Source organism: Lacerta agilis, chromosome 18 (genome assembly GCF_009819535.1).
Source record: "Lacerta agilis isolate rLacAgi1 chromosome 18, rLacAgi1.pri, whole genome shotgun sequence".
In the NCBI taxonomy this organism is placed as follows: domain Eukaryota; kingdom Metazoa; phylum Chordata; class Lepidosauria; order Squamata; family Lacertidae; genus Lacerta; species Lacerta agilis.
Genome location: NC_046329.1, coordinates 1362291 through 1389280, shown reverse-complemented (window position 1 = coordinate 1389280; position 26990 = coordinate 1362291). Strand labels below are relative to the sequence as shown.

The window sequence follows — 26990 nt, the reverse complement described above, 5'->3', positions numbered from 1 at the left end:
CCAGGGACAGTCCCGGATTTACAGAAGCTGTTCTGGTTTCTGATTTGATCCCGGAATGTCCTGCTTTTCCTTAGGATGTCCCTATTTTCATTGGAGAAATGTCGGAGGGTCTGGAGTTACGCAACTACCAAGCCAAGAAAATAAGTAACTATACAACCTTTAGAAGACATCTGAAGGCAGCCCTGGATAGGGAAGTTTGTTCATGTTTCATTTTTATTATGTTTTTATATCTGTTGGAAGCCACTCAGAGTGGCTGGAGCAACCCAGTCAGATGGGCAGGGTAGAAATACTAAAATTATTATATAGAATAGGACGTCCCTATTTTCATTGGAGCAATGTTGGAGGGTATAGAGGTGGAGCGCAGCAGCACCTTGGAGTGTGTGGGTCGGTTTCAGGCCCCCATCATGCTCTCTCTCACCTGCCTGCCCTCCATGCCATCTCTGCAGGCTGCACTGAGCGAGGGCCGCATGGAATGAGACAGAGGGCCGTGAGCTACGATGTCAAAGAGGAGAGAAGCCTCCAGCGTGTTCTGTGCAAACGGAGCCCAGGCAGGGTTAATAGCTGCACAAAGCACTTTCCTTGTGGTTACCCACCTGCCCACCCCCATGCCCCGAAACACACACACACACACACACTCCTCACAATTGTGACATTTGTGGAAATCATTTTCTGGTGGGGAAAAGGTCACACCCAAAGGTCGAAACAGGAAAGAGTCAAAACAAACAAACAAACAAACAAAACCAAAACCTGGGGGGATTGGGCTCCATCCTGACCAACCCCTCTTCCTGTGCAGCCTATCAAAATGAACTTTGATAGAGCACTTTGGTAGGCATGTTTGCAGCACCTCCTCTGCAACCCTTACAACAGCCCTGTAAGGTAGGCTGATGTTTCTGATGCCCCTGCTGCGGCGGGGCAAGTAGCGAAGGAGGGAAGGGATAGTTCCCTGCAGGTGATTAGCTCAGGTAATAAAGGGCCTCTCCTCCACCTCCTCCTTCCTTCCTCCTCCTCAGAAGCCAGCTGGGCTTTCATGTCAGAAAAAGAGAGAGAAGTGTATGTAAAAAAGATCCGTGGGTGAGAGAGGAAGAGGGAGAAAGAAAGAGAGAGAAAGAAAGAAAGAAAGAGAGAGACCACATCCCAGTCTGCAGATGCTGACAGATTGCCTTCAACAGAATAAAGGTTTGCACAGCGGAGCTGCCTCAGGTAGCCTGAGCTCAAGAAAACCTGTTTTCTGCAACCCTTGCAGATCCTTAAAAAAGGTGCAAGCCATCTTCTGGCATTGTAAACCTGCACACGACCGCCAGCCACCCCCCTGTGAGGAGGAGGCCGACAGAAGAGATTGATCCATAGGGGAGGGAAGACGTGGGGGCATCAACAATTCCCATCTTTTTCTCGCTCTCTCACACACACACGTGAACCCATTGCATCCGGGGTGGGGGGGGGAAGGAAGGTCAAGGGGGGGGGGAGCGGAATTGGGAGCTTGTGCTTTCTTTCCCAGGCCCGTCATTAAAAGTAGTTCCCGTCTTCCTCCGTCCAGTCCAGCTTTGGGTGCTGCTTCGAGTGTTTCCTGCGGTCCTTGCGGGATTTGTGCTGGTGGTGTTTGTGGTGGCGGCGATGGTGGCGGCGGATTCGATGGGACCGTCTGGCTGGAAGACCAAGGGCAGGGGGGGGGGGCGAGAAAGATTTAGTTGCAAAGCTTTGCTAGGTTGCACTCCTAATGCAAATCCTTCCTGCCCCCCCATTCCCCCAGCCAACCCTGATCCATCCAAGTTTCTCTCCTTCCTGCAAAGTAAAGGAAGGTGCCAACATGCTTTCTCTCCTTCCTTCTGTCCTGCTGCTGACTGAAACAGAGGCCAAACAGCTCCCTCTCTCACCCTTCCGTCCTGCTGGGGCTTTCTGGAGGGGGAGAAGTAATGAGCAGAGTATCTTCTGAGCAACTCAAGTCAAGCTTGGGCAAAACCCAAGAGCTTTATTACCGGTAACTACAAAGATTCTGGGACTCGTAGAATTGTAGAGTTGGAAGGGACCCAGGTGGCGCTGTGGGTTAAACCAGAGAGCCTAGGGCTTGCCGATCAGAAGGTCGGCGGTTCGAATCCCTGCCACGGGGTGAGCTCCCGTTGCTCGGTCCCAGCTCCTGCCCACCTAGCAGTTCGAAAGAATGTCAAAGTGCAAGTAGATAAATAGGGACCGCTCCAGCGGGAAGGTAAACAGCGTTTCCGTGCGCTGCTCTGGTTCGCCAGAAGCAGCTTTGTCATGCTGGCCACATGACCCGGAAGCTGTCTGCGGACAAATGCCGGCTCCCTCAGCCTATAGAGCGAGATGAATGCCGCAACCCCAGAGTCGGACACGACTGGACCTGATGGTCAGGGGTCCCTTTACCTTTACCTTTACAAACCCTGAAACTTGGGATCCCCTCCAAGCCAGTGCCAAAGTTTTGAGCTTGTTTTGCGCCATTTTGTGCCACAAACCCTGAGGTTCATACCAACCCTGGTTCCTGCATTGCAGGGGGCTGGACTGGATGACCCTCAGGGTCCCTTCCAACTCTACAATTCCGCGAGTCCCAGAATCTTTTGGTGGTGGTGATGGAGACCCTCAAACAAACAAAAGGCGGTAGAAAGCCATGCTTAACGCACAGCCTCAGGTCAGATGCGCAATGGCCCCACTGGAGCCGTCTCCCTGGGGACTCACGTTTTGTGCAAATGATTCTGGGCCTGTCCCACGTGCCGTTGACGTGGCATTTGATGGTGGGCACATGCCTCTGCAGGAAGCCTTCCTCGCACTGGTAGCGGACGGTCGCGTGCACGCTGTACTTCTCTCTCTTCTTGCCGATGGGGAATGCGTTCTCCACCGTGGGGGGAGGACCACACAGCACTGGGAGGGGAGAGTGCAAAAGGGCGGAGGAGGCCGTGAGAAATCCCCCCTTCCTTTCACTTCTAACTTGTACGCTGCCTTCCCACATTACTAGGCACAAGGCGGCTTACAAACTGAAGAAACAACAATAATTGAAAGAGGAAATGTTCCTGTGGTTGCTTTGTTAGGAACTTAAGAAGAGTCCTGCAGGATGAGGCCAAAGGTCTGTTTGTCCAATCACAGGCCTCCAGGAACCCATCAGCAGGTATAAAAGACACCAGCCCTCTTTTGAGAGGAAGTGTGGTCTAGTGGTTAAAGTGTTGAGCCAGGACCAGGGAGGGACGAGGGTTTGAATCCCTGCTCAGTCTTGAAGCTCACGCTAGGTGACCCTGGGGGCTGGTTGCTGCCTCTCAGCCTAACCTAACAAACAACATCAACAACAATTTTTTAATTTTAGAATTTTTATTGCAAAGTAAATACTAATGCTAATACTAATAATTAATAATAAAATGCTGCCCATCCGACTGAGTTGCCTCAGTCACTCTGGGCAGTTTCCAGCAAAATATAAATGTCTTCTAAAACTCAGGTGTCAATGAGATAAAGATCTCCTTGACATCTGATCGGAGGACATTCCACAGGGAGGGAGATACCACCGAGAAGGCCAGGATGAATGACGGGGGTGGAGATGCTCCTTTTGGGACACTGGCACACAGCGTGTTGGGGGGGGGGGGGGACAGCCCTCTGGCCTGTGGATTAGACCTTGGCGATGTTTTGCCAGGAACAGATGCACTAATAATGATTTACTGCAACTGTTGAGAGTGAATTTCTGTCCAATTATTACTTGCTGATATTCTGACAGTTAATTTTATTGTGCTACTATATTCTAACAGATTATTGAATACGTATTACTTTATTGGATATATTACTGATATATATTTATTGTGGATATATATGACTTATTTTAAAGCCACACATACGTAGATAGCAAATTTATCCTACCAATATCACAAACATATCTGTGGAGAGCCTATAATGACTATTAACGCGCTAAGATACATCATACAAATGAAATGAAATTGCCAGCTCTCACCCACCAACACCCCACAGAATCGGAAGCCTGCATTTCTCGGGTGAACAGCTTGTGGTTAATGCAATTTCTCAGATAAGGAATGGGGTGGGCCTGGGCTTCAACAGACCTAACAGCTTCATTTCCGAACACATTAATAAAGAGGAAATTGAGGTTGTCCGGGGAGAGGGCTTGGAGAGGGAAATGTTTCACCGCTGATGGCTTCTGTGGGTCGGGAAGCAGGCAAATTAAGATCCCAGGGGGCTTGATTCTGTGAAACTTGGCTTTAATTCTTTCTGTGCATTTCAAAAAAAACCAACTGCAGCAAATAGTCCCAAGATTGAAAAGGTGATGGGTTGTACAACAGGGATTGCTCAGCTGGTTAGAGCACTGTGCTGATAACGCCAAGGTTGCCGGTTCGATCCCCATGCAGGACAGCTGCATATTCCTGCATTGCAGGAGGTTGGACTAGATGACCCTCAGGTTCCCTTCCAACTCCACAATTCAATGATTCTATGCTTCTAATACTCTCATATCCTCATTCCTGACCACTGAGCAACGCTGCCTGCTGGGGTGGAGGTTGGAGTGGGATGGAGCCAGAGACATGACAGGCAGGACAAAGAGCCAATAACAGACGGGGCCCAGGCAGAAGCAATCCTAGAGGGGCAGTGTTGCATAGTGGTTAGAGTGCCAGACTAGGAGTTGGAAGAGACCAGAGTTCAAATCCCGACTTCCTTTCGGCCATGAAGCTCACATGTGCCATTCTTTGCCTCTCAACCTAACCAGTGTTTCCCAAACTTGGGTCCCTGGCTGTTTTTGGACTACAATGCCCATCATCCTAGTGGGTCAGGGATGATGGGTATTGTAGTCCAAAAACAGCCGGAGACCCAAGTTTGGGAAACACTGGCGTAGCCTACCTCGCAGGGTTGCTGTGGGCGTTAAAGGAGTAGGGGAACTCTGCCTTCCCTTACCTAATAAGAGAATGGGGCGGGGCCTATCCACACGCCAATGGCCAATCAGGGAAAGAGGAGCAAGTTTACCTGTATCCTTTTTGCAGACGTAGGGCAGGTTGTAATTGCAAGGGACGTCATTCCACTTCCCGGTCTCGTGGGACACCAGCACCACGCAGTCCTCACCGCCAGCGAAAAAGTTGTCCGGCTGGTTCTGGCGCCAGTTCTCGTATTGCTAGTCAACAGCAGAGGGCGACAAGGAGTTAGAAGCAGACAGAACAGGGGGTTGGGCTAGAGGACCCTTTAGGTCCCATCCAATTCTGCGATTCTCTAATTGTAGAGTACAAAGAGGCACTCGGGGTGGGTGTCGCCGTCACCAACAGGTAGGAGCAAATCTCTCTCTTTCATTTTTGCTCAGCTTCTCTCTCTCTTTGTAAAATCTGAAGTGCCATTTGCAAATTTAACAAGGAAAGGACAAAAGAGTGAGAGATTAAAAAAAAATGAAAGAGAAATGTTTGTTTTGTTTTTGAATAATAATAATGTAATGTAACTTTGGAACTCCCTGCCTATTGACACCAGGCAGCCACCTTTGCTGTACCCTTTTCAGCAGCTGCTAAAAACATAATTAAAAAAAAATTCTTTCCAGTAGCACCTTAGAGACCAACTAAGTTTGTTCTTGGTATGAGCTTTCATGTGCATGCACATATGATACACACTTCAGATACACACTGATGAAGTAACTGCTAAAAACATGTTTGCATAGCAATGTTGACGTGTGTTTTAATCCTTAAAAAAAAAGCTTATGGTTGATTTAATTTTATTTTCAAAGGTTTTAAATAGTTGTCTTTAACCAGTCCGTCCAGCTCAGTATTGCGCTCAGGGACAGCCGGCCCCCCTCCCCTGACCTTTCCACCCACCCGCTGTGCTCACCAGTCCGGTGTTGTCCGTCCACTGGAAATCCTGCTCCACAATGCGGTCATTCAAGCCAATCCATGTGTTCTCCTGTCCAAAGCCTGCGTGGGAAACAAGGAGTGAGTGGACAGAGGAGAAGGAGATCACGGCTGCTAACTGTGACGGCTACTTTCCACACCTGCTCTTGTGGGGAGTCAGTCTCCAAAGTGCCACAGACTGGGAAAGGCTGCTGTGGTGCTCAGGCTCTATTCAGAGTGTGTGTGTGTGGGGGGGTCCCCACTGGGATGCATCTGGCTGACGACCAGTGGCAGACCTACATTCTGGGGGTCCTGAAGCTTGAACTGCCATGGTGCCCCTTTGCATCCAGCAACGAGGTCTAGGCAACTGCGAGGGCCGGGTGATGTATCGATTTATCACCCCAAACAGGCTTGAAGTCCATATCGTGACACCAGTTCCATAATTTTTGAGCTGGCAATATATCATGAATCATGAAGTGCGTGCAATGCGAAAAGCTACTTGTTGCTTACTGTTGTAACCATTGTTTACTCAAAGCTTATCTTCTGCACCATGAAAATAAATAAAAACAGTACTAAAAATAAAAAATCAGTACTAAAAATAAAAAAATCACAATGCAGGGGAAACCTCAACAGTTCAGTGCTCTGCCTTGGGATCCAGCTCTACGATTCTGTCGTGATATTTGCTAGAGAGCAACACAGCAGAGCAGGTCTGTTTCCTCACATGCCCTGCCTGTGAGATTCCCATTGGTACACTGCTTGGAGATTGATTGATCGTTGATTGATCCATAAAGAAAGTAAATTGATTAAGCGATTTTAGAAATTTAGATTCTATGTGCTCTAAGGAAGTCAAATTAGGAAAGAATCCTTGCTGGGCACCATATAAGAGGGGCTATAGACTTTGCTTCAAATAATTTCAGTGGTGCTGGTGTAGAACAGTCTCTTTTCGATCTAAAGAATTTTTGTATAGACAATGAGCTCCTCTGAGCATTGCTAGAAACATGGTCCCCGTGTGCTTTTCTGCAATTGATGTCCTTTGCTTTGATACTGGTCACTGACCGTAATAAAACGGCTAGTACTTGATTAAGCGATTTATACATTCTTTTGAAAATAATTAAAGCAGGCTCTTACTTGGGATTCTCCCCCCTGGCCGCCAGCCGTGGGGCACCTTCTTCTCTCCCGCCCCCGCCCCCTGGACGGCCAACCTACTATTGATGAAGTTGTGCTCCTCCCATGAATGGATGCTGGTCAGGTGACCCGACCGGTGGCGGCAATCCCTCTCTGCGTCCTCCCAGGAGCGTCGGTGGGCGAAGTAGCGGTAGCAGTGGCCCTGGAACTTGTTCCAGTTGTGGTCACAGCCCTCCGTGTCTGAGCGGGAGAGATACGAGAGTGAGAATCGGCAGAGGAGCCCTGGGAGTTGACACTCGTCTAAGGCGAAGCGCGGGCGGCCTGTGGGCGATTAGCAACTGTATGGCAATTGGGAATGCTACACCCTGTGGAGGAGGGAACGTGGGGGGGGGGCTTCTTCTTCTTCATCATCATCATCTTCATCATCATCATCATCAAATCTGTATTATTATTAATTAAATTTGACATTTGCAACAAATGTCAATTCCACCTTCTTATACCATAGGCTGGCTTCTGATGCTCAAGGAAGGTGAGAAGCAGGGCAGGTGAGGGGGCATGGCTTAGGGAGAAGGGGTGTGGCCTGTGGCCAGGAAGTATGGTCTGGAGCAGGGGTCAGCAAGGTTTACTGGCCATGGGCCGGATCACTCCCACAGATATTATCCGTGGGCCGGACTGGTGCAGCGCGACGCCGAAAATCGCATCTGTGCATGTCTGCGGCACCAGAGATTGCTTCTGCACATGCCTGCACAGAAGTGATTTTTGGCGTCTGGACATGCGCAGGCGCGATTTCCTGTATCTGCGCATGCGCATACATGATTTCTGGCGCCGCTCGACGAGTCCCTGTGCCGGTTTAGCGCAGTGGGCGGGGGACTCGCCAAGCGGGCAGCTCGGTTCAGGAGCAGCTCATGGGCCGGTAAAACGGTCTTCGTGGGCCGCATCTGGCCCATGGGCTGCACATTGATGACCTCTGGCCTGGAGAGAAGGGCTGGGGGCCATGTGTTTATCCTGAAAACAAAACTTCTGCACCAAATGAAGTGAAGAGTGAAGCTGGCATGCGAAGCCCTTCCTATAATTTTGAAGGAAAATGTCACCAATCCACTTTAATTGCAATGCTTCCGCAGCCAGCCATTTCTTAGGAAATGCGGGTAGTGTCGATTCCTTTATTGCACTGTCTACTCAGAAGTAAGTCCCACTGTATTCAATAGAGGTTACTCCCAGGTAACTGTGTCAAGACTGGGCAGCCTTACACTGCGATCCTAAGTATTTTTACTCATAACTAAGTACCATTAAATTCAACAGGATTTATTGTCTGATCACAGTTTCCAGTATTTTCCTGAACAACAACCCTGCAAGGTAGGTTGCAATTGGCTCAAGGTGACCGATGTCGATGTGCACATTGACGTGCTTTCGAACTGCTAGGTGGGCAGGAGCTGAGACCAAGCAACGGGAGCTCACCCCATTGCAGGGATTTGAACCGCCGACCTTCTGATCAGCAAGCCCTAGGCTCAGTTTTCTTCAAAGAAACGCTGGGGCAGAGGGAAGGGGCGCCCCGCTCTCACCTCGGTCGCAGAGGCTGCCTCCGTAGCTGGGCAGGCAAAGGCAGACGAAGGAATTGATCTCATCAATGCAGGTCCCTCCGTTCTGGCAGGGGCTGGACAGGCAGTCGTCAATATCTGTATGGGGAGGAGGAAAGAGGAGACCAATATTGGAGGGGGGCTGGTGAGGGGCATGGCCTTCAGAGAAGGGGTGAGGCCCACACAGAGCCCCAGTGGCCATGCGTTTGTGGGTCCCCCCTCTGGTCTACATGCAACTTTAAAAATAAAGCTAAGGTCCTAGTCCTCATTATTGTGATTTTGAACAGCAACGCAGGGAGCTGCCTTCTACCGAGCGAGAGGGGGTACAGCCTGATGGGAATCCTGTGGGGGCCACTCGGCGAGGCTGTGAGGGCCACCCTGAAGCTGCCTTTTGACTCTGACCATTGGTCCAGCCAGCCTGAGATCATACAGATGGGCAACAGATGGCCATCTGTCATGGATGCTTCAGTTTAGATTCCTGCATTGCAGGGGGATGGCCTAGATGACCTTTGGGGGTCCCTTCCAACTCTACAATTCTATGATTCTAAGACTCTAACAGATCCCACTGGTCTCGGGGAAGGAGAGGTCACTTCCCATCTTCTTAGCATAGAATCATAGAATTGTAGAGGGTCCACGAGGGTCATAGAGTCCAAACCCCTGCAAGGCAGGAATCTTTTGACCAACTGGGGCTCGAACCCACAACCCTGAGATTCAGAGTCTCATGCTCTGCTGACTGCTAAGCCATAGATCCTGTGAGCCACAGCAGCCTGGCAGTTGTGTGTGTGTGTGTGTGGCCCTCCACACCTCTCTATCTGGCCCTTGAGGCTTCTCCCAGGCTACCCTCCTGCGGTTGCCACCTCCATGGACTGGGTTCCCTTTAGCCCTGGAAAGAGGCCGATCTCCTGCCCCTGTCTGGTATGAAGTGTGTGAGCTTTTGCGTGTGCGTGGGTGGCCCTGGGTGTGCTGGTGCATCCGAAAAGCGGGATTGTGACAGCCTTAATTTTCCTCTTTGGATGCAGCTGGCTGCCTCCTGTCAAAGCCCAGATGGGCTCTGAGCCTCCGTCAGGAGCCGAGCTCAAAGCTGCCCTTCAGATGCACAGCCGCCGCCTCCTCCTCCTTTCTTCTGTTCACGGCCTCACACGGCACTTAATGAGAACATCAGGAGAGCCTGCAGGATCAGGCCAATGGGCCCATCTGGTCCAGCAGCCTCTTCTCGCAGTGGCCAACCAAAGGCCTTTTCTTCTATCTGTCCTGAATTTTCAAAATCATGGACTCACAGAATTGTTGGAAGGGGCCACCAGGGTCATCTGGCCCAACCCCCCGCTATACAGGAATCTTTCACCCTGACGCCTTTTCCCTCCGAAGGGACACCCTTCCTCAGAGTGGACCCACCGAAATTTAGCAGCGTCAGCTGGGTGTCACCTGGAAGATGGTGCAAGTTGGTTTTTTCTCCTGCTCCAGAGGGTAGGACTCGAACCCATGACTTCAAGTTACAAGAAAGGAGATCCTATCTAGCTAAACATCAGGAAAAACTTTCTGACAGTAAGAGCCGTTCGAGGAAAGGTATTCCTCAGGAGGTTTTTAAGCAGAGGTTGGATGGCCATCTGTCATGGATGCCTTAGCTGAGATTCCTGCATTGGAGGGGGTTGGACTAGATGACTCTTGAGGTCCCTTCAGCCAGTGCCGGATTTACATATAAGCTAAACAAGCTACAGCTTAGGGCCCCACTCTCTTGGAAGCCCCCATAAAATTTAAAGGGGGGAAAACCTGAATGTACATTTCTAAAACATAAGATAAAAAACAAATAAAATAAAACCTACATACAGCAACAGTGTTTTGTGTTGTGTAGGCTCCTATTTGTTATGTGCAAATGGCTTTAGATAACTATTAGGTCCATAAATTACCATATAGCATATATTCAACACAAAAAGTGACGATTTGTTGTTGACAAAGGACAGCTGGACATATAGCGGGGCCCCATTACCTTCAGTAGCTTAGGGCCTAAATCTGGCCCTGCTTCCAACTCTGCAAATCTGTGATTTCATTTGTACCCACTACCCCTACTGAACAGCCCTCTTTAATCCATTTTCTGAGAGAGATGGGTCTTTCCTCCAGTGGTTAGAAAGCTGTCAGCCCGCAGCACCCGAGTTTGCTATTAGAGGGAGGTGACAAGCACACACACAAACACACGAAAACACACAAGGGGGCTAAATGTGAGCAGATTTTGGGTTTGAGTCTCACATTGGGCAAAAGATTCATGCATTTCGGGGGCTGGACTGGATGACCCTCATGGTCCCTTCCAACTCTTCTATGATTCTAGATCCTCCCTCCCCTAGCGCCCCTTCACCTATTTCGCAGTTCTCTCCCGTGAAGCCCCGGGGGCAGCTGCAGGTGGAGAGGTTTCCGCTGGACTGGCAGGTGCCCCCATGTAAACAGGGGTCGTTGTCGCAGGGGTCAGTTTCAGCTGCAAGGAGAGCAGGGGGGGGGCAAGGGGGGAGGAGGAGGAGGAAGAGGAGACAGGGAGGAAAGCAGTAAGATCAGACAATCCCAAATTCTGCGCCTCTGTAAAATCAGGATGCAAAAGGAGAAACATCTCTGCACAATCTCGCTTTGCATAATCCACTCGGCTTCTGCTAGTCGCCAAGCAGGGCGAAGAGAGAAGGCTGCATGTTATTACTCTAAACGCTGAGATTCCACACATCAGGCATTGTCTTTTCAAGCAAAGCTTAAGGAGACTGGAATTTCCCAGTAGGATCATAGCAAAGGCAGACCCTCCCAGTGTCCCTATTTTCCAGGGACGTCCCTATTTCCACCTGAGAAGTGTTGGAAGGTGTGGAGTTATGTGACCCCAGAGCCAAGGAGATGAGTTAACTAAACAACCTTTAGAAGACATCTGAAAGCAGCCCTGGATAGAGAAGTTCTCAATGTTTGCTTTTTTACGTTTTTATATATATTGGAAACTGCGCAGAGTGGCTGGGGCAACCCAGCCACATGGGCAGGGTATATTATTATTATTATTATTATTATTATTATTATTATTATTATTGACATCCTTCTTTTCATTGGAGACACGTTGGAGGGTGTGCCATTGGCCTGATTTAGCAGACTCTTCTTAGGTCTGTAAATCAGCCGGTCATAATGACCCGTTCTAACGAGGCAGCTTGCGCCATTTAATCCCCATTTAATGGTTTCCACGCTCGTCGCTTGCCTTGGCAACCTGGTGGAGATAAAGGGACTCAGCCAATAAATCAGGGATCCTGGAAGCCGACTGACAGTCCCCCTGCATTTCCCCTTGTGTTGGGGGCGGGGGCCCAAAGACGGGTATCCCCTCCCTCCTACAATTAGCGAGGCCCCTCTTTCAAACTGGTCTCCAGGGAAACAGGTCAGCAATCCTCTTTTCTCTCCCCCCCCCCCCCAAAGCCAGAGAGAAGGACCTGTGTGCATGTTTGTGCAGTTGGCAGGAATCGGAGGTGAAGCGAAGGCTGCCGTGTTGAAGGCACCTTTCATCTTCAGAGTGGCACTTAAACAGCTGGAGAGGACAAGGCTCCCTCTCTGCACATTCCAGCACAAGAAATAACCATTAAAAAGCCATTGGCGCAGGAGCCGCTCTCTTATCTTAAGAAGATGCCTTCAGCAGAGTCAGCCCATCGATTCTCAGATAGCCCACAGTAGGGGTGAGGGGGGGACACCTTTTTACGCCTGAGAAGCGCATTCCCTCCAGGCTCCCAGGATGTTTCCGGGCACAATCGAAAGTGTTGGTGCTGCTGACCTTTAACAAGCCTTCAACAGCCTCGGCCCCGTAGACCTGAAGGAGCGTCTTCACCCCCATCGCCCTGCCCAGTGTTATAAAAAATAGGTTCGAACCCGGAGAGAGAGCCTTAGCAGGGCCCCCTCCCTGTCAGATGCACAATGCAAGAAACAGAGACGATCCTGAATCTCCCAAAGCAAGGCATTGTTTATTAGAAACTGCTGCAGCAGGGTGTTTTGCAAGCAAAAGACCTCGAACAAAGGTGCGCAAGCTCCTATATAGGCTTTTGAAATTGCCCCCCTCCGGCTCAAGACCACCCCTCCATACATCATACATACACCACAAATTGGGAGGGTCTGTTAGCAGTGATCTGAGCATCCTGGACCCTGCCCCCATGTCTCCTCTTGCCCTCCACCAAAAACCCATCAAGTGAAACAAAAGATATTAACATTTCCCTATTTCCCTGCCAAGTTAATCACACCCTTTTGACACCAGACATGGAGGTCCAGCTCCGTGGGTCTTCTTGTGGTTCCCTCATTGCAAGAAGTGAAGCTACCGGGAACCAGGCAGCGGGGCCTTCTCGGTGGTGGCGCCCTCCCTATAGAACGCCCTCTCCCATCGGATGTCAAGGAAATAAATAACCGCATAACCTTTAGCATATGTCCAAAGGCAGCCCTGTATTGGGAAGGGTTTAGCTCATTCTTCTGTTCTTATGCGATTAATGCAGCAGGGGGGGGGGGGCGCTGCCACTCAGCTACAGCCATTTCCTTCAAGAATAAATCTATATTCCAGCCCTCATTGTTCTGAATCACAGGCTGTGTGCTCTTGTGCTCAGGTCTCGCTTGGGGATTCCCTGTGGGGACTGCCCAATGTGAGGACAGGATGCTGGACTGGAAGGGCCATTGGCCTGATCCATACTTTCCAACATTTTTCCGATGAAAATTGGGGAAATTGTATTCTATGCCTTCCAACATTTTCCCCGTGGATTTAAGGATGTCGTAAGGAAAAACAGGCCCCTCCGGGATCAGAAAGCAGGACAGCTTCTGTAAATCCGGGACTGTCCCTGGGAAATAGGGGCACTTGGAGGGTCTGCGATCCAGTAGGGCTCCCCTCATGTTCTCACATTAATAATTCTCCTTTGCTGTTACCGAACATGCAGGAGGCCTGTTCCACTTTGTGCGTCTGGGTGTGCCAGTGTGCCGAGGATATTATTTTCGCTGGAGATATTATTTTTTCCACGTCCATTTGTAGCCCCGGGAGCACTGTTTAATATTAACTCGGTTGGTTTTTAAATTCCTGCCTCTGCGTTCTTCCCCCACCCCTCCAAAAGTCTATTTGCTTTCCCCATTCCTTCGCGAAAGACTTCAAAGGCTGTGGAGGCAAAGTCTTTCTCCCCGGGACTCTTCCACGCTGACTATTCTGATGAGCGAAGGCGGATGATGGAGATTGGATTGGAAGCTTCCCTAAGGGGTGTGGAGAGCTTGGGGTGGCAGGCAGGAAGGAAGGAAATAAAGAAATCAAAGGTGGTTCCAAGTGCCTCTATTTCCCAGGGACAGTCCTGGACTTACAGAAGCCATCCCTGTTTCTGATTTGAAAATGTCCTGCTTTTCCTTAGGAAGTCCCTGTTTTCATCAGAGGAATGTTGGAGGGTCTGGTGTTATGTGACCCCCGAGCCAAGGAGATGAGTAACTAGACAACCTCTAGGGGACACCTGAAGGCAGCCGTGCATAGGGAAGTTTTTAAATGTTTAATGTTTTATTATGTTTTTATATACGTTGGAAGCTGCCCAGAGTGGCTGGGGCAACCCAGCAGGCTGGACACGATATAAATAAGAAAATCATTGCTATTATTGTTATGGAATAGAATGTCTCTACAGCCATACCTCATGTTGCGTACGCTCCGTGTTGCGTACGTTCGGGATACGCACTCCCGCACCCTGGAAGTGTTTTCCGGAGCATATGGGACCGCCGGATGCGCAGAACGCTTCTGCGCACTTCGCACATGTGCAGAAGCACTTGACTTCCGGTTTTTCAGGTGTTTTTTTTTTTTTTTTTACTTGCGTTCGAGTTACGCACGCCCGCGTTACGCACGGCGACCCGGAATGGATCGCGTGTGTAACCCGGGGTTCCACTGTATTTTCAATGGAGAAATGCTGGAGGGTATGTTCTCCCTCCTCTCCATCGTGTCCTCACAACAGCCCTGTGAGGTAGGTTTGGCAGAGCAGCAGCAACTGGCTCTCGGGGTCACTCAGTGGGCTTCTTGGCTGAGCAGAGACTTGAACCCTGGTCTCCCCCGGCTCTAACCACTACTGCACACTACTCTCCTGTATGTGAACTGCTATGGGGTTTTGCAGGGGGTTGGACTAGATGACCCTCGTGACCCCTCCCATCGCTATGATTCTGTGATATTTGCCAGGCTTACCAGCATTGAAAAGCCAAAGCGCCTCCCTCCACCTGCCCAAATGCTCTCTGGGTAGCAAGAAACTCACCGAGCGCGGTGGCATTGGCCTCCCCGATCCACACCAGGCCCTCCACCTCCTTGGCTGCGGACACGTCGCCTCCTTTCTCCTCTCCACTCCCCCCGTCGGACTCCATTGGAAGGATCTGCCCCGGGGCAGTGGGGAGGAAGCTCTCGCTCTCTTTCCCAGTTATCACACCATCGCTGGGATAAATGGGCAGCTCAGAGGTGTTGAAATTGTGGCGCGCAGGTTCTGATGTGCTCCAGGGAGGCGAGGGAGACTCAGGCGTCCCCCGAGATGTCAAGTCCTCGCCATCTTCTGATCCTTTCGGAAGGAACCCAGGAGGGATCAAATCACGGGTTGTACTGTGGCTGGGAGTTCCAGTGGTGCCTTTGCCTTGCTGGGGGCCAGAGCTACTCCCTGCCAAGCTGACGGCTTCTGGGACTGTGGTCTCCTCTCTGGTGGATCGGCCTGCCACACCATCATCAAAGTGACCACTCATGCTCGGAGTTATGACCTCCCAGCGGTCTTCTGCTTCGGATGGATTCAGGACCTCGGTGACGGCAGGTCCGTCCACCAGCCCTGAGCTCGCTCTCCCTTTGACTTCCATTGTGGTGGCTTCCTCGCCACCCACCGCCACCCAAGCATCGGCCTCCCCGGAAATCAGCCGTGCCGCTAGCGGGTAGTCACTGGCGGCCATCGGGGAGGGGATGTCCTCTGCCGAGAGGGTTACGGCTTCTTCTCCTCTCAGCTCAGCCAGTGCCACCTCCGAATGCTGGGTGGTTTCTTGCAGGGTGGGGTCTTCTCCTGCTGTGCCTTCCTGTTTCTCTGATCGTTCTGGAACGACCCCGGGCAAGTGTTGCCAAGCTTCCCCCAAGCCAGGGAGCTCCTCCGCAAAACTCACGGCCTTGGCATGGCTTTCTCGGAAGTCATAATCAGACTCTCCGCTCGCCTCATCCGCCTGGGACTCATTCTTCAGCGGAGTTGTTGGCGTGACATTGCCGCTTCCAGAGAAGACCTCCTCGTTCTCCCCAGGCTGAGTGATCCCTTGAGGGTAGTCTCCCCGGATGCTGGTACCCATGAGAGAGCCTTCCACAGCATTGTCTGTTGTCGTGGCAACTGCCTCCAGACGGTGCAACGGCCCATTGGGTGTGGCTGGCAAGGAAGCATCAGGGTGCTCTCTATGAGTTGGCCGTTCCTGGCTCCCTGGCACAGAGGCTTCCTCGTGTCCCTGGGTGGTTTTTTCAGCACTGGGGTCCTCCAGGAAGTCTGAAGCAGGGGAGAAGGTCATTTCTGGGTGGCCTCGATGCTCAGGCGGTGCTAACCCTGCGAGCAAAGACAGGGGATAGAAGTTGATAAAATTATGCATTGATAGAGGAAAGCTAAGGGTTTCTGGGAAATGATATACAATGAATTGAAAAAGATCTTTAAATTGACCATTCCCGAAAAACCCAAAGCCTTTTTACTGGAGATAATAGGACAGAGGTTCCCAAAAAGCTGACCAACCTTTTTATGTATGCAACAACTGCAGCTAGAACTTTACATGCACAGAAATGGAAAGGCGAAGAGACTCCAACTAAGGAAGAATGGTTTATAAAACTGGTGGACTGTGCAGAAATGGTGAAACTGACTGCTAAAATAAGAGGACAAAAGGATGATATTTTCATAGAAGAATGCAGGCCATTGGTGGACTACCTATCGAATTATCTTTCTTATATGAAATCACTAGCTGACCCGGCCACGCGTTGCTGTGGCTTATTGTGTGAAAGTTGGAAACGTGTTTCTTGTGTTTGTAAGCGTGCATCCTGACGTGTGGTTTCACGTTGATCTGGTGCGGCACTTCCACTGCCTGAGCTGCCTGCTCTTCACGCCAGGAGCCGGGCTGGGCTGACCGGGCAGAGGAGGAGAAGGAACCGGGCGAAGTGGAAGGGTGGCAGGTCTCTGGCAGCCCTTCCCGCTGCTGCCTCCTCCGTTCGAGCTCCACGGTAAAATTGCGCTCCTTGCTCAACTCAGCGCCAGGGAGCGGGGGGGGGGGTGACGTAGGAGGAGGGTGTGGGGGTGGGTGGGGGTGTGGAGGTAAACTGAGATGCGTGGTCTTTGACATCCACTGGAAGGCGCTATATTTTTTGCACAAAGTCACGCTTTTACCTGTGGAAGGTGTGCCATCTGTACAATGTAAGCACGTACAAACACGCCCATATGGCCATGGAACGTTGTGTCCAAATTTGAACAGAATCGGTCAAGCGGTTACGGAGAAGATCGATCGGTCACAAACATTCACCTTTTACATTTTTATATATATAGATATGCAGGATTTGGGGTATGAGCAATGGAAAAATAGAAGATGGATTTTGGGGGCTTAGAAAATAAATGCAGATATGTTCTAATGCAGCTGTTAAGGGGGAATAAAAAAAACTAGGGAAGGATGGATGGGAAGGCAAGAATGGAATAATTTGGAAGAATTAATTTAAAAATTATAAAAAAAGAGGAAAGCTTTCCTCCATCTCTCATAACACTAGAACCCGTGGACATTGAATGAGGCTGAATGTTTGGACCCCATCAGCGAGGCCAAGAGGGGGGTCTTTTTGTCTGGGCAGCCCAGGACCTCCAGACACACTGCCCAGGCTTGCGCCCCGGGGAGGTGTGACTTCACCCCTGGAGGCACACTCCATTGTCTCTCAAGAAATTTCCTGCTTTGCAGGGGGTTGGACTGGATGGCCCTTGTGGTCTCTTCCAACTCTATGATTCTATGAAATGGATGCCAGCAACAGCAGCAGTATATTATGTCTATTATTATTATTATTATTATTATTATTATTATTATTATTAAAAATTATGTCCTTAATGTCACACATCTTTGGATAAAGGGTGGTATAGAAATTGAATAAATTCTTAAGACATATGCAAAATCAAAAAAAGGAGAATAAATAGAACACACCAAATTTCCCCCACTAAACATTGCCTCTTCCTTTTTTGACCTTCTCTGCTTCCCCCTGCCACATGCCAGCCACCCGTTTGTCCGTGGTACAGTCACAAAAGGCTCCCACCACGATTGATGCAAGGGAGCGTTCTGGAGTGGTTGCCGTGGCAACTGCCTCCTCATTAGCAGGCTGCTCCTGGCTGCTGAGGTCCTCTTCTGCTCCAGGGGGCGGGGGATTTATGAGATAGCATCCTTAGACGGGTGGGGTTTGTTTTTTTGGTTGTTGTTCCTATGCACCACAGGTGCAGGTGATGGAGCCCTCAGACCCCAGGGGTCCAGCGTGGCCCTCCAGTTCTCTCTTTGGGGCTCCTGTCACTCCCACCAGCTCACACACCCTGCCGGCCTTGCTTTGCAGCCTCAGACCACCACCCCTCCAAGTGCCCCTATTTTCTGAGTAGCTGGGGCAGTGGGTGGGGTATTAATAATAATTATTATTATTATGGAATAGAACGTCCCTCTTTTCTTCAGAGAAATTTGGAGGGTATGCAGTTGATGATGCCTTTCACTCACGAACGGAGAAGTGTGTGTGTGTGTGTGTGTGTGTGTGTGGCTGAAGTAGTTACAAAAAAAGTGATTGTTGCACGGCTGGAATCAAATAATCATAGAGTTGGCAAGTCCCCTGAGGTTCATCTCTAGTCCACCCCCCTGCAATGCAGGAACCACAGCAAAAACTGCTTCTCTTGCGTCTGGCTCCTCCATCAGCCACCTGGCCCTCAGAAGATTTTGGAGAAAGAGAGGGCAGCAGCCTCTGGAGTGGAAACGCTTCTGCTGAATGGTGGGAGAGGAGCCCTACGGAACTCCCTTCCACAGGAGGCAGGAATGGCCACCACCCCAGACAGCTTTAGAAGAGGGTTAAAGAAATTCATGGAGGAGAGGGCCTGATGGCTAGACAGCTGCAGGCAGAAATCCTGTTGCTGGAAACTGCAGGAGTGGGAGAGGACTCTTGTGCTCAGGTCCTCCTTGGGGGGCTGGGTGCTTCCCATTTGGGGTATCTTGCTGGTCTCTGTGAGGACAGGAGGCTGGACTAGATGCGACTCTTGGCTGTTATCTGGATAAGTCTCCTTTGCAGGTGTGTCTCACCCCTTTTTCAAGCCACCAATAACAATAATCGGTTCTGAAACAATCTTACAGGTAGCTGGAGCAATATTCCCTCCTGCAAAAGGACTGGAATCCAGGGAATCTTCCACACCCCTGACTTGGAAGGGCGATAAAACCTCATGGCTCGGGGTTGGAGCTGTGTTTGGAGACAGACAACCACACGGGTCTCTAAGGTGCTACTGAACAATTTTTTTATTTATTTTTATTTATTTCGACTGTGTCAGGCCAACACGGCAACCTACCTGAATGTAGAATCATTGCAAGGTGTGAGACTTTCCTGAATGCTCCCTGCTTGATTTCTCTCTTTCCCTCTCTGATCCTAGAGAATTTTGCCCTTCTCACCTTCCCACCCTGACTGCTCGTGGCCTGGCTACTTTCTCTTAATTTGAGTGTCATCGCCTGGGAAAATTTGGCAAATTCTCCACATAACCCTGAGTGTCAAAATTATGCATATTTGCAAAATAACTCCGCCTGCAGAGAACACACACACACACACACACACACGCTTCCTCCTTAATTGGTTTTAAGGCTTTTTTTCTGAGTGGAAATTATGCATAAGTGCATCCCATCAAGATGCAAACATGCTCTAATTGGCATAGAATGCCCACTTTGTGCCTGCGGACTGCGGGCGTTTTGAAGGTGATGGTAGGTCTTTTGGGGGAGGGGGAGAGAGAGGGAGGAGGAAATGACAGGCTCAGCATTGGGAGCTTCTGGGGTGATAAAGGGTAGGCAGAGGGCAAGGCGGATGAAGGGGAGTCTTGACTATTATGGGATGCCTCCACAGAAGCTAATAAAATTTGAGCCCTGCGAAATTAAGCATGGGGGATTCATCAGGTGGATATATTATGAGCAGGCTTCCTGAATTACTATAAATTAGCACAGTGCCACAAATGTTTCGTTTAAGGGTGTCAGAAGAGCCACGCAGTGGCAGGATAAGGCCAATAGCCCACCCAGCCGTAGAATCACAGAATTGTTGAGTTGGAAGGGACCCTGAGGGTCATCCATGCACGAATCTCAACTAAAGGCGGCCTTCCAACTTCTAGCATCCTGTCCTCATGGGGGCCAACCACATGCCCCAAAGGGAAGCCCACATATAGGATGGGAGAGCAAATAGTCTTCACCCATTCTTGTTCTCCACGGCTCTGCAGCAGACCAACTCTGCACATGGAAGCTCCACTTAGGAATCGTAAGAAGAGCCCTGCAGCAGTCGGATCAGGCCAAAGGGGCTCATCTAGGTCCAGCATCCTGTTATCACAGCAGCCAACCAAATGCTCCAGTGGGAAATCCCCCAGGAACCAGCACAAGAGTCCTTTCCCCTCCTGCAGGTTCCACTTTTGCAGGAGAAAGGGGCTGTGGTGAAAGGGGATGGCAGATTTTGGGCACCCATTGGCATTATCACAGGTTCTCCCTGCCCTGAGGAGGGCCCTGTGTTGCCCTCACAACAATCCTGTGGGGTAGATCAGGCCAAGAGAGCAACAGAGAGAGGATAACCTGTGGAGAGAGAGAGAGTGGGATAGCAGCTAGGGGGCTGGGCTAGGAGCTGGGATAGAGCAGGGTTCAAATCCCCCCCCTCAGCCACGGAAGCTCCCTGGGCGACCTTGAGGGATGACGACGATGATTTGTACCCCACCTATCTGACTGGGTTGCCCCACCCACCCTGGGCAGCTTCCTCACAGGGCTGTTGTGAGGTGGCAAGGGTGAACCATGCACACGTCACCTTGAATGTGACTCATTGCACCTTCAGAGCACAAGCTGTGGGTTTGACTGAAATGAAAACGGATCTGGAGATTCGCTTACCGTTCCCTTCCACTTCGTTGGAGAAGGCGTAGACTACCTCGCCCCGTAGAACAGAGGCAGGGCTCGGTGCCTCCCTCGCGGTCGCCTCGATGGAGTTGTCTGCCATCGTGCGCACTGCCAGTGCCAGGACAGAGAGAGTCGTGGGCACTGCGGTGCTGCCTCCCCTGTCGATGCTCGGCTGGCTGCCGCCACCGTCTCCTCCTTCCTCTCGCCGTCTCTGGAAGTAGCGCCCGTTCAGCCCAGAGTAAATGCTCTTTCGGGTAGATTCGGGGAGGCCAGCAGGAGCCGGAGGAGCCTCAGTGCCAAAGAGGCGGCCTCCGTGAGGCACCGGGGGGAGGGCTGAGGTCGGACGCCCCTTGGGGATGTGGGTCCGGAACGGGGGCTGGGGGCTGAGTGAGGTGCTCCCTTCTGCGGTTCCATGCAGCCAAGTTGGAGAGGTTGGACGGGCAACCTCCTCAGCCGGTAAGCCATCATCAGATTCTTCCGGAGGAGGGGACTTGGTGATGGTTGGACCGGCATCGGCCGACTCTTTGCCAACGCTCATCTCGCCATTGCCATGCTCCTTCATCTCACCAACCGGAGTTTGGTCAGCTGTATCCAACAGGTGTCCACCATTCGCCCCACCCGGGATGGAGACGGTGAATGGTCTTGTAGATGCGCGACCCTCCAAATCCAAGGGTGTTGCCTTTGGTGCTGGTGCCGCCCTCTCCTCCCACGGATCCACAGACCCAGCCGGGAAAGCCGTCACCAGCTGGAGCTGCTCGTCCTCCTCCAGGAACGGGATGGCGGCCTTCTGCGAGGGGCCGTAGGGATCCTTCGAGAGCTCTTTCGAGTCTCCCGACATGACGGCATCGTCGTTCTCCTTGGGGAAAAGCTCGTTCAGCAGCGGCAGGTGGGAGTCGTGCTCCACCAAGACGTTCTCGATGCCTGGATCCTGGCTCCCCTCAGAGTCCTGATCCATGGGCTCCCGAGCCACCTGGCCGTGGTCGACCCCCAGTGCAGCTGGGTCTGGTTTAGTGGGCGGCTGCCAAGCTGGAAGGAGAAGAAAAGAGGTATTAGACCACTTTGGTTTGAGGCTGACCTTTATGCAGTGCCTTTTTTCTGGAAAAAAGGTGAAGGAACTCATCACAAAGTTTGTTTGTTTTTCTTGCGGGTCCAGGTGCAGTGCCACCCCACCCCCCCAGGCAGCGGCTAAAGGTAAGATGTGATTAATAAACCCAGCAGACAAATACAGTGGTACCTCGGTTTAAGAACAGCCCAGTTTACAAAGTATTCGGTTTACGAACTCCACAAAACTGGAAGTAGTGTCCCGGTTTGCGAACTTTACCTTGGTCTAAGAACGGAAACCGAACGGTGGAAGGGTACCGGCGGTGGGAGGCCTCATTAGGGAAAGCGCGCCTTGGTTTAAGAGCGGTTGGTTTAAGAACGGACTTCTGGAACGGATTAAGTTTGTAAACCAAGGAACCAGTATATATGGATTAGAAATGGCCACAACTTTACTGAGTACAGATGGATTTTAGGATCAGGCATATATTCATCCCAGCTCCCAGCCCCCCAAATAATAATACTTACTTTATTTTAAAAAGGTAGGGGAAGTCAGTTCCCCTGAGTTCCTGCTCAAGAAAACATCTGCCTTTACAGATACTCCATTCTAACTTTCCCAGAGCCTTGAAAATGTTTCATCTCCCTAGCCATAACCTCCTGCCCTCTGAGGCATTTAGTGCATAAGAATTGCCATCCTAGGTCAGGCCCCAAGATCGGCGGCCCATCAGATGCTCCAATGGGAAGCCCACAAGCGGGGATGGAGGCAACAGCCACCTCAGAACTCCTCCGGCAACAGAGGTAGATTGTTCCTGAACATGGAGGTTTTGTGTGAGAACAGAAGAATGTAAGGAAAGCCTGTTGGATCAGGCCATTGGCCCATCTAGTCCAGTGGCCAACCAGATGCCTGTGGGAAACCAGCAAGCAGGATCTGACCACAAGAGCAGGACTTTCCCTTCCTGCAGTTCCAGAAACTGGTATTTGGAAGCATTCCGGCCTCCTATTGTGGAGGCCGGCTAGTAGCCATTGATAGCCCTCTGCTTCTCCAATCCTCTTTTAAAGCCTTCCAAATTGGTGCCCATTGCTGCCTCCCGCTGCGCTGTGTGAATAAACCTTTCCTTTTATCTGTCCTGAAACTTTCAACATTCAGCTTCACTGGATGCTCATGAGTTCAAGTGATAGGAGAGAGGGAGGAAAGTTCTCCACTTTCTCCATGCCATGCAGAATTCTCCCTCTCCAAATTGATTCTTGTGTTGCAGAGGGTTGGACTAGATGACCCTTGGGGGTCCCTTTCAACTCTACGGTTCTGATTCTATATCTCCTGTTAATTAGCTGTGAGAACAGGCAAGATATAGAGACGCTGAGAACAGGGAAGACCTGGATTTACGATGCTCACACACCCCTGCCCACCCCTCAGGCCCTGGCTGGCTCCCCCCATATGACTGCTATACAAGTACAGGCACTTTGTTTTATTAAAAGGAAGGGAGTTTGGAAATGCCATTTTATGCTCTGCCTCATGCCAAGGGTGTGCTCATAAATCAGCCAGCATCGCCAAAGGCAACTTCTGCAGTCACTTGGGCCGACGAGAAGAAAATTGCATCCCACCGTCCCCTGACCACCTCCCAGCTCCAAATGCGTCTGGAATGATTGCACCTTAAATTGTGTCACCTCAAAGAGGAGCGGCTGCAGGGAGGGGGGAGACGGTGGGCTACGGGCGGGGGGGGGGGCGGCAACTCCACTGCAGCACGCAGGATTTGAGTGTGGGAAGTCTCTGCCTTCTCCCATCCCCTGTCTAGCAAGAAGGTTTTCATAAAATTACTTTGCTGGGAGTGGTTTGGGCTGGGGGTTCACTGATATGCGGATGATACCCAGCTCTACCTCTCCTTTAAATCAGAACCATTGACGAAGGTCCTGTGTGAGTGTCTGGAGGCGGTTGAAGGATGGATAGCGGCCAACAGATTGAGGTTGAATCCCAGCAAGACAGAAGTTCTGCTTCTGTGGGACAGGGGGTGGGCAGGTGTGGGGGACTCCTTGTTCCTGAATGGAGTAACTGTGCCTCTAGAGGACCAGGTGCACAGCCTGGGGGTCATTTTGGACTCACAGCTGTCCATAGAGGTGCAGGTCTATTCTGTGTCCAAGGCAGTTGTCTACCAGCTCCATCTGAGACCCAGCATACCTGCTCCCTGTCTTGCCAGAGTAGTGAATGCCCTGGTTATCTCCTGCTTGGACTACTGCAATGCGCTCTACGTGGGGCTACCTTGGAAAGTGACTGGGAAACGACAACTATAATCCAGAAGACAGCAGCCAGACTGGTGACTAAGAGTGGCTGCCAGGACCATATAACACCGGTGCTGAAAGACCTACATTGGCTCCCAGTACATTTCTGGGCAGAATTCAAAGTGTTGGTGCTGACCATTAAAGCCTTAAATGGCCTCAGCCCTGTATACTTGGAAGGAACATCTCCACCCCCCGTCATTCAGCCCAGACACTGCTGCCTCTTGTGGGAGTGAGAAGTGTGTGGACAAGGGCTACCTTTCGTCTACCCTGAATATCCTTCAAGCACCACCATTTCATTGAAAGGAGGGAACTGAAACAATGCCAAAGTGACGACAGAGTTGTTCAACAAAGAGCAAATCAGTATTTGCATTTCCACTGCTCTGTATTTCGATTTTTCTCAGAGTTTGCCACAAGCTGCGGGAAAAGCTCCATATAACTTAAACTCAACCAATCGATCCAACCTTTGTAGCAGTAAGCATCGAACTTGGAAGCTGGTTCTGGGAAGCCCGTCCGGTTTGGGAACTGGTAGACCGTCCGGACGCCAGGTTCGTCCCCTCCACACTTCTTCCGCGGGATCTGGATAGGGTAGCGGACGCTTCCATCAGCCAGCCATCCCGGGTCGCACTGGTCAAGCCCCTCCCTCCAAGCGAGGTAGAGCTGCCCTGCGGTGGCCAGCCGGGCGCCTCGACTCAGGCAGTGCTTTTGAGCCGTCTGAAATGTCAGCCGTCCGGGGCTGGAGGCATAGAACACCTTTCCTGAAAGCCGGAAATGAAAAAAAAGTTTAAACTGCATTGCTATTTCATATATACACCACTTGACTGCCCCCCCCTAAAAATCCCCTCAAACAAACCACTCAAAGCGGTTTGCAGAAACTTAAAACAATAGTTATCAGGAAAACAGTTTGGAACATACTATTATTATACAATGCAGAGGAATTATGATGGGAATGAGTGGAGGTACAGCTAATTATTGTTAACAATAACAATTTGAGGTTCCCTCTTGGACTTTTTGTTGGGAGAAGAAGTGAATGATGCGGCAACACTTTGATTAAAAAGAAATGTGGCTTAACAGAAATTGGAGAAGTTGGACACTAACATAGTCCTTTTTCTAATGTAAAATAGCAGGAGGAGGATAGAAGCAGCCCCCCCCTTTATCTTTGGTGTTTCTTATCTCTCTCTTCTCCCCTCCTCCTTTCCCCTTTCTTTTCTTGTTCTCTTTCTCTCTTCCCTCTCTTTCTTGTTTTTTTTCCCCATTCTATTTGTCCTAGGTATTACTTGAGTGTGTTGTGAAAACTTTAATAAAAAAATCAGTTTGAAATACGATAATGTTGACGATGAAGAAGAATAAACATACAAAAAGTTGAAATTCCCAGACAGGTTAAAGTCCACGTCAATTTTCTAAAGCATCTGGGCAGACTTGTCCAAACAAGAATCCTTTTAGCAGGTGCCAAAAAGAATACAGGGAAGGTGCTGCTTGATGTCGATGGGCAGAGAGCTGGTGCTGCCACACTGAACGGTCTGAGTTTATGCACTTATATCACAGAGCTGGAAGGGACCCTGAACGTCATCGAGTCCACCTCCCAGATATGTAGGAACATGAAGCTGTCCAATGCGGGGATCGAACCTACGACCCTGGTGTTACCAGCACCATGCTCTAACCGAGTTGTATATGTTATATACAGGTTGGCTCCTCTGGTCTCCTTTGGGAATCATAGGATCACAGAATTGTAGAGTTGGAAGGGACACCTGGCGTCATCTAGCCCAAAACTCTGCAATGCAGGAATCCCAGCTAATGGAGACAGCTTCCTCCTCCCTGAATGGGTCCACTCCTCTTTTAAATCCATCCAGGTTGGTGGCCATCGCTGCTTCCTGTGGGAGGGAGTTCCAGAGTTTAACTCTGTGCTGCATGAAGGAGTCGTTTCCTTTTATCTGTCCGGAATCTCACAATGTTCAGCTTCAATGGATGCCCACAAGTTCTTCGTGCCACAAGGAAGGGAAGAGAAGCCCTTCTCCATCTACTCTCTCCAAGCCACGCATCATTTTACAAACTTCTCTCCTGTCTCCTCTCGTTCGCTTTTTCTTGGAACTTAAAAGTCCCAAACCTTTCTGCAACCTTTCTGGAGTCGCTCCATCCCCTTGATCATTTTGGCTGGCAGCAAAGTTGCGCAGGGTGAGGGCCCAGGGTGACCCCCACCTTCACCCTCTGGCGGCCTCGACTGAGCTTCAGAGAGGCTTCTGCCAGGCTCTGAGGTTTCTATGTTTCTTAAACAACCATCATTACTTAAGGAACAAAGCCAAGACAGGATAAGTTACCCTTTTGTTCGGTTGTTCCCTTTCTCCAGCGGAGACAAAGAGGAACTCGAGCGTGGCCAATTTATCAAAGCGATGCCTGCTCGCGATTCCCCCTCCGGGATCTCGGGAGAAGCCTGCGATGGTTTTTTGATGGTGCCTTTCATTTCATTAGCAAAGCTGTCTCGGGCTGTTGAAATGGGCCGTTTCTGCTCATCGTGACTGAGGATCAACCCCAGGCAACGATCCATCAGCGTTCCCTCGGGTTTGCATGTGTGCTTTATTTCTAAAGAGGCTGAGGATTAAAATCTTCTCGGGCTGTTTTCAGAAACACGGCTTGGCTGTCTGGGAACCTTTCTTCTTAGAATCATAGAATCATAGAGTTGGAAGGGACCACAAGGGCCTTCCAACATTCAGCTTCGTTGGGTGTCCACGAGTTCTGGCATTACGAGAAATGGAGAAAAGCTAATATCTATCCACTCCATGCATGTTTATATTTGAATTATTATTGTTATGCAGGAATCTTTTGCCCAATGTGGGGTTTGAACCCATGACCCTGAGATTAAGAGTCACATGATCTATCAACTGAGCTATCCCAGGAATAGCCTGTTTCCCTTTGGGGAGGTTATTTGGCATAATCATAGAATTGTAGAGTTGGAAGGGACCCTGAGGATCATCTAGTCCAACCCCCTGCAATGCAGGAATATGCAGCTGTCCCATACAGGGATTGAACCTGCAACCTTGGCGTTATCAGCACCATGGTCTAAGCCAGGGATCCCCAAACTACGGCTTCTAAATGCGGCCCATGGACA

At 50.5% G+C, this 26990-nt stretch overlaps 1 protein-coding gene across 1 annotated transcript in view; it reads right to left on the bottom strand.

Moving 5' to 3' along the window:
- Positions 1 to 1448: 1448 nt before the first annotated feature.
- The window catches only part of NCAN (neurocan), a 53715-nt gene continuing 28173 nt past the window's right edge, over positions 1449 to 26990 (bottom strand). Inside the window, exons 6-15 of the mRNA XM_033136863.1 lie at positions 24352 to 24645; positions 20573 to 21604; positions 14728 to 16023; positions 10839 to 10955; positions 8477 to 8590; positions 6999 to 7157; positions 5794 to 5876; positions 4954 to 5098; positions 2686 to 2868; positions 1449 to 1639 (exon numbers count right to left, since the gene is read on the bottom strand). Coding sequence (XP_032992754.1) covers positions 1449 to 1639; positions 2686 to 2868; positions 4954 to 5098; positions 5794 to 5876; positions 6999 to 7157; positions 8477 to 8590; positions 10839 to 10955; positions 14728 to 16023; positions 20573 to 21604; positions 24352 to 24645 — 3614 coding nt within the window. The remainder of the gene's footprint in view (positions 1640 to 2685; positions 2869 to 4953; positions 5099 to 5793; positions 5877 to 6998; positions 7158 to 8476; positions 8591 to 10838; positions 10956 to 14727; positions 16024 to 20572; positions 21605 to 24351; positions 24646 to 26990) is intronic.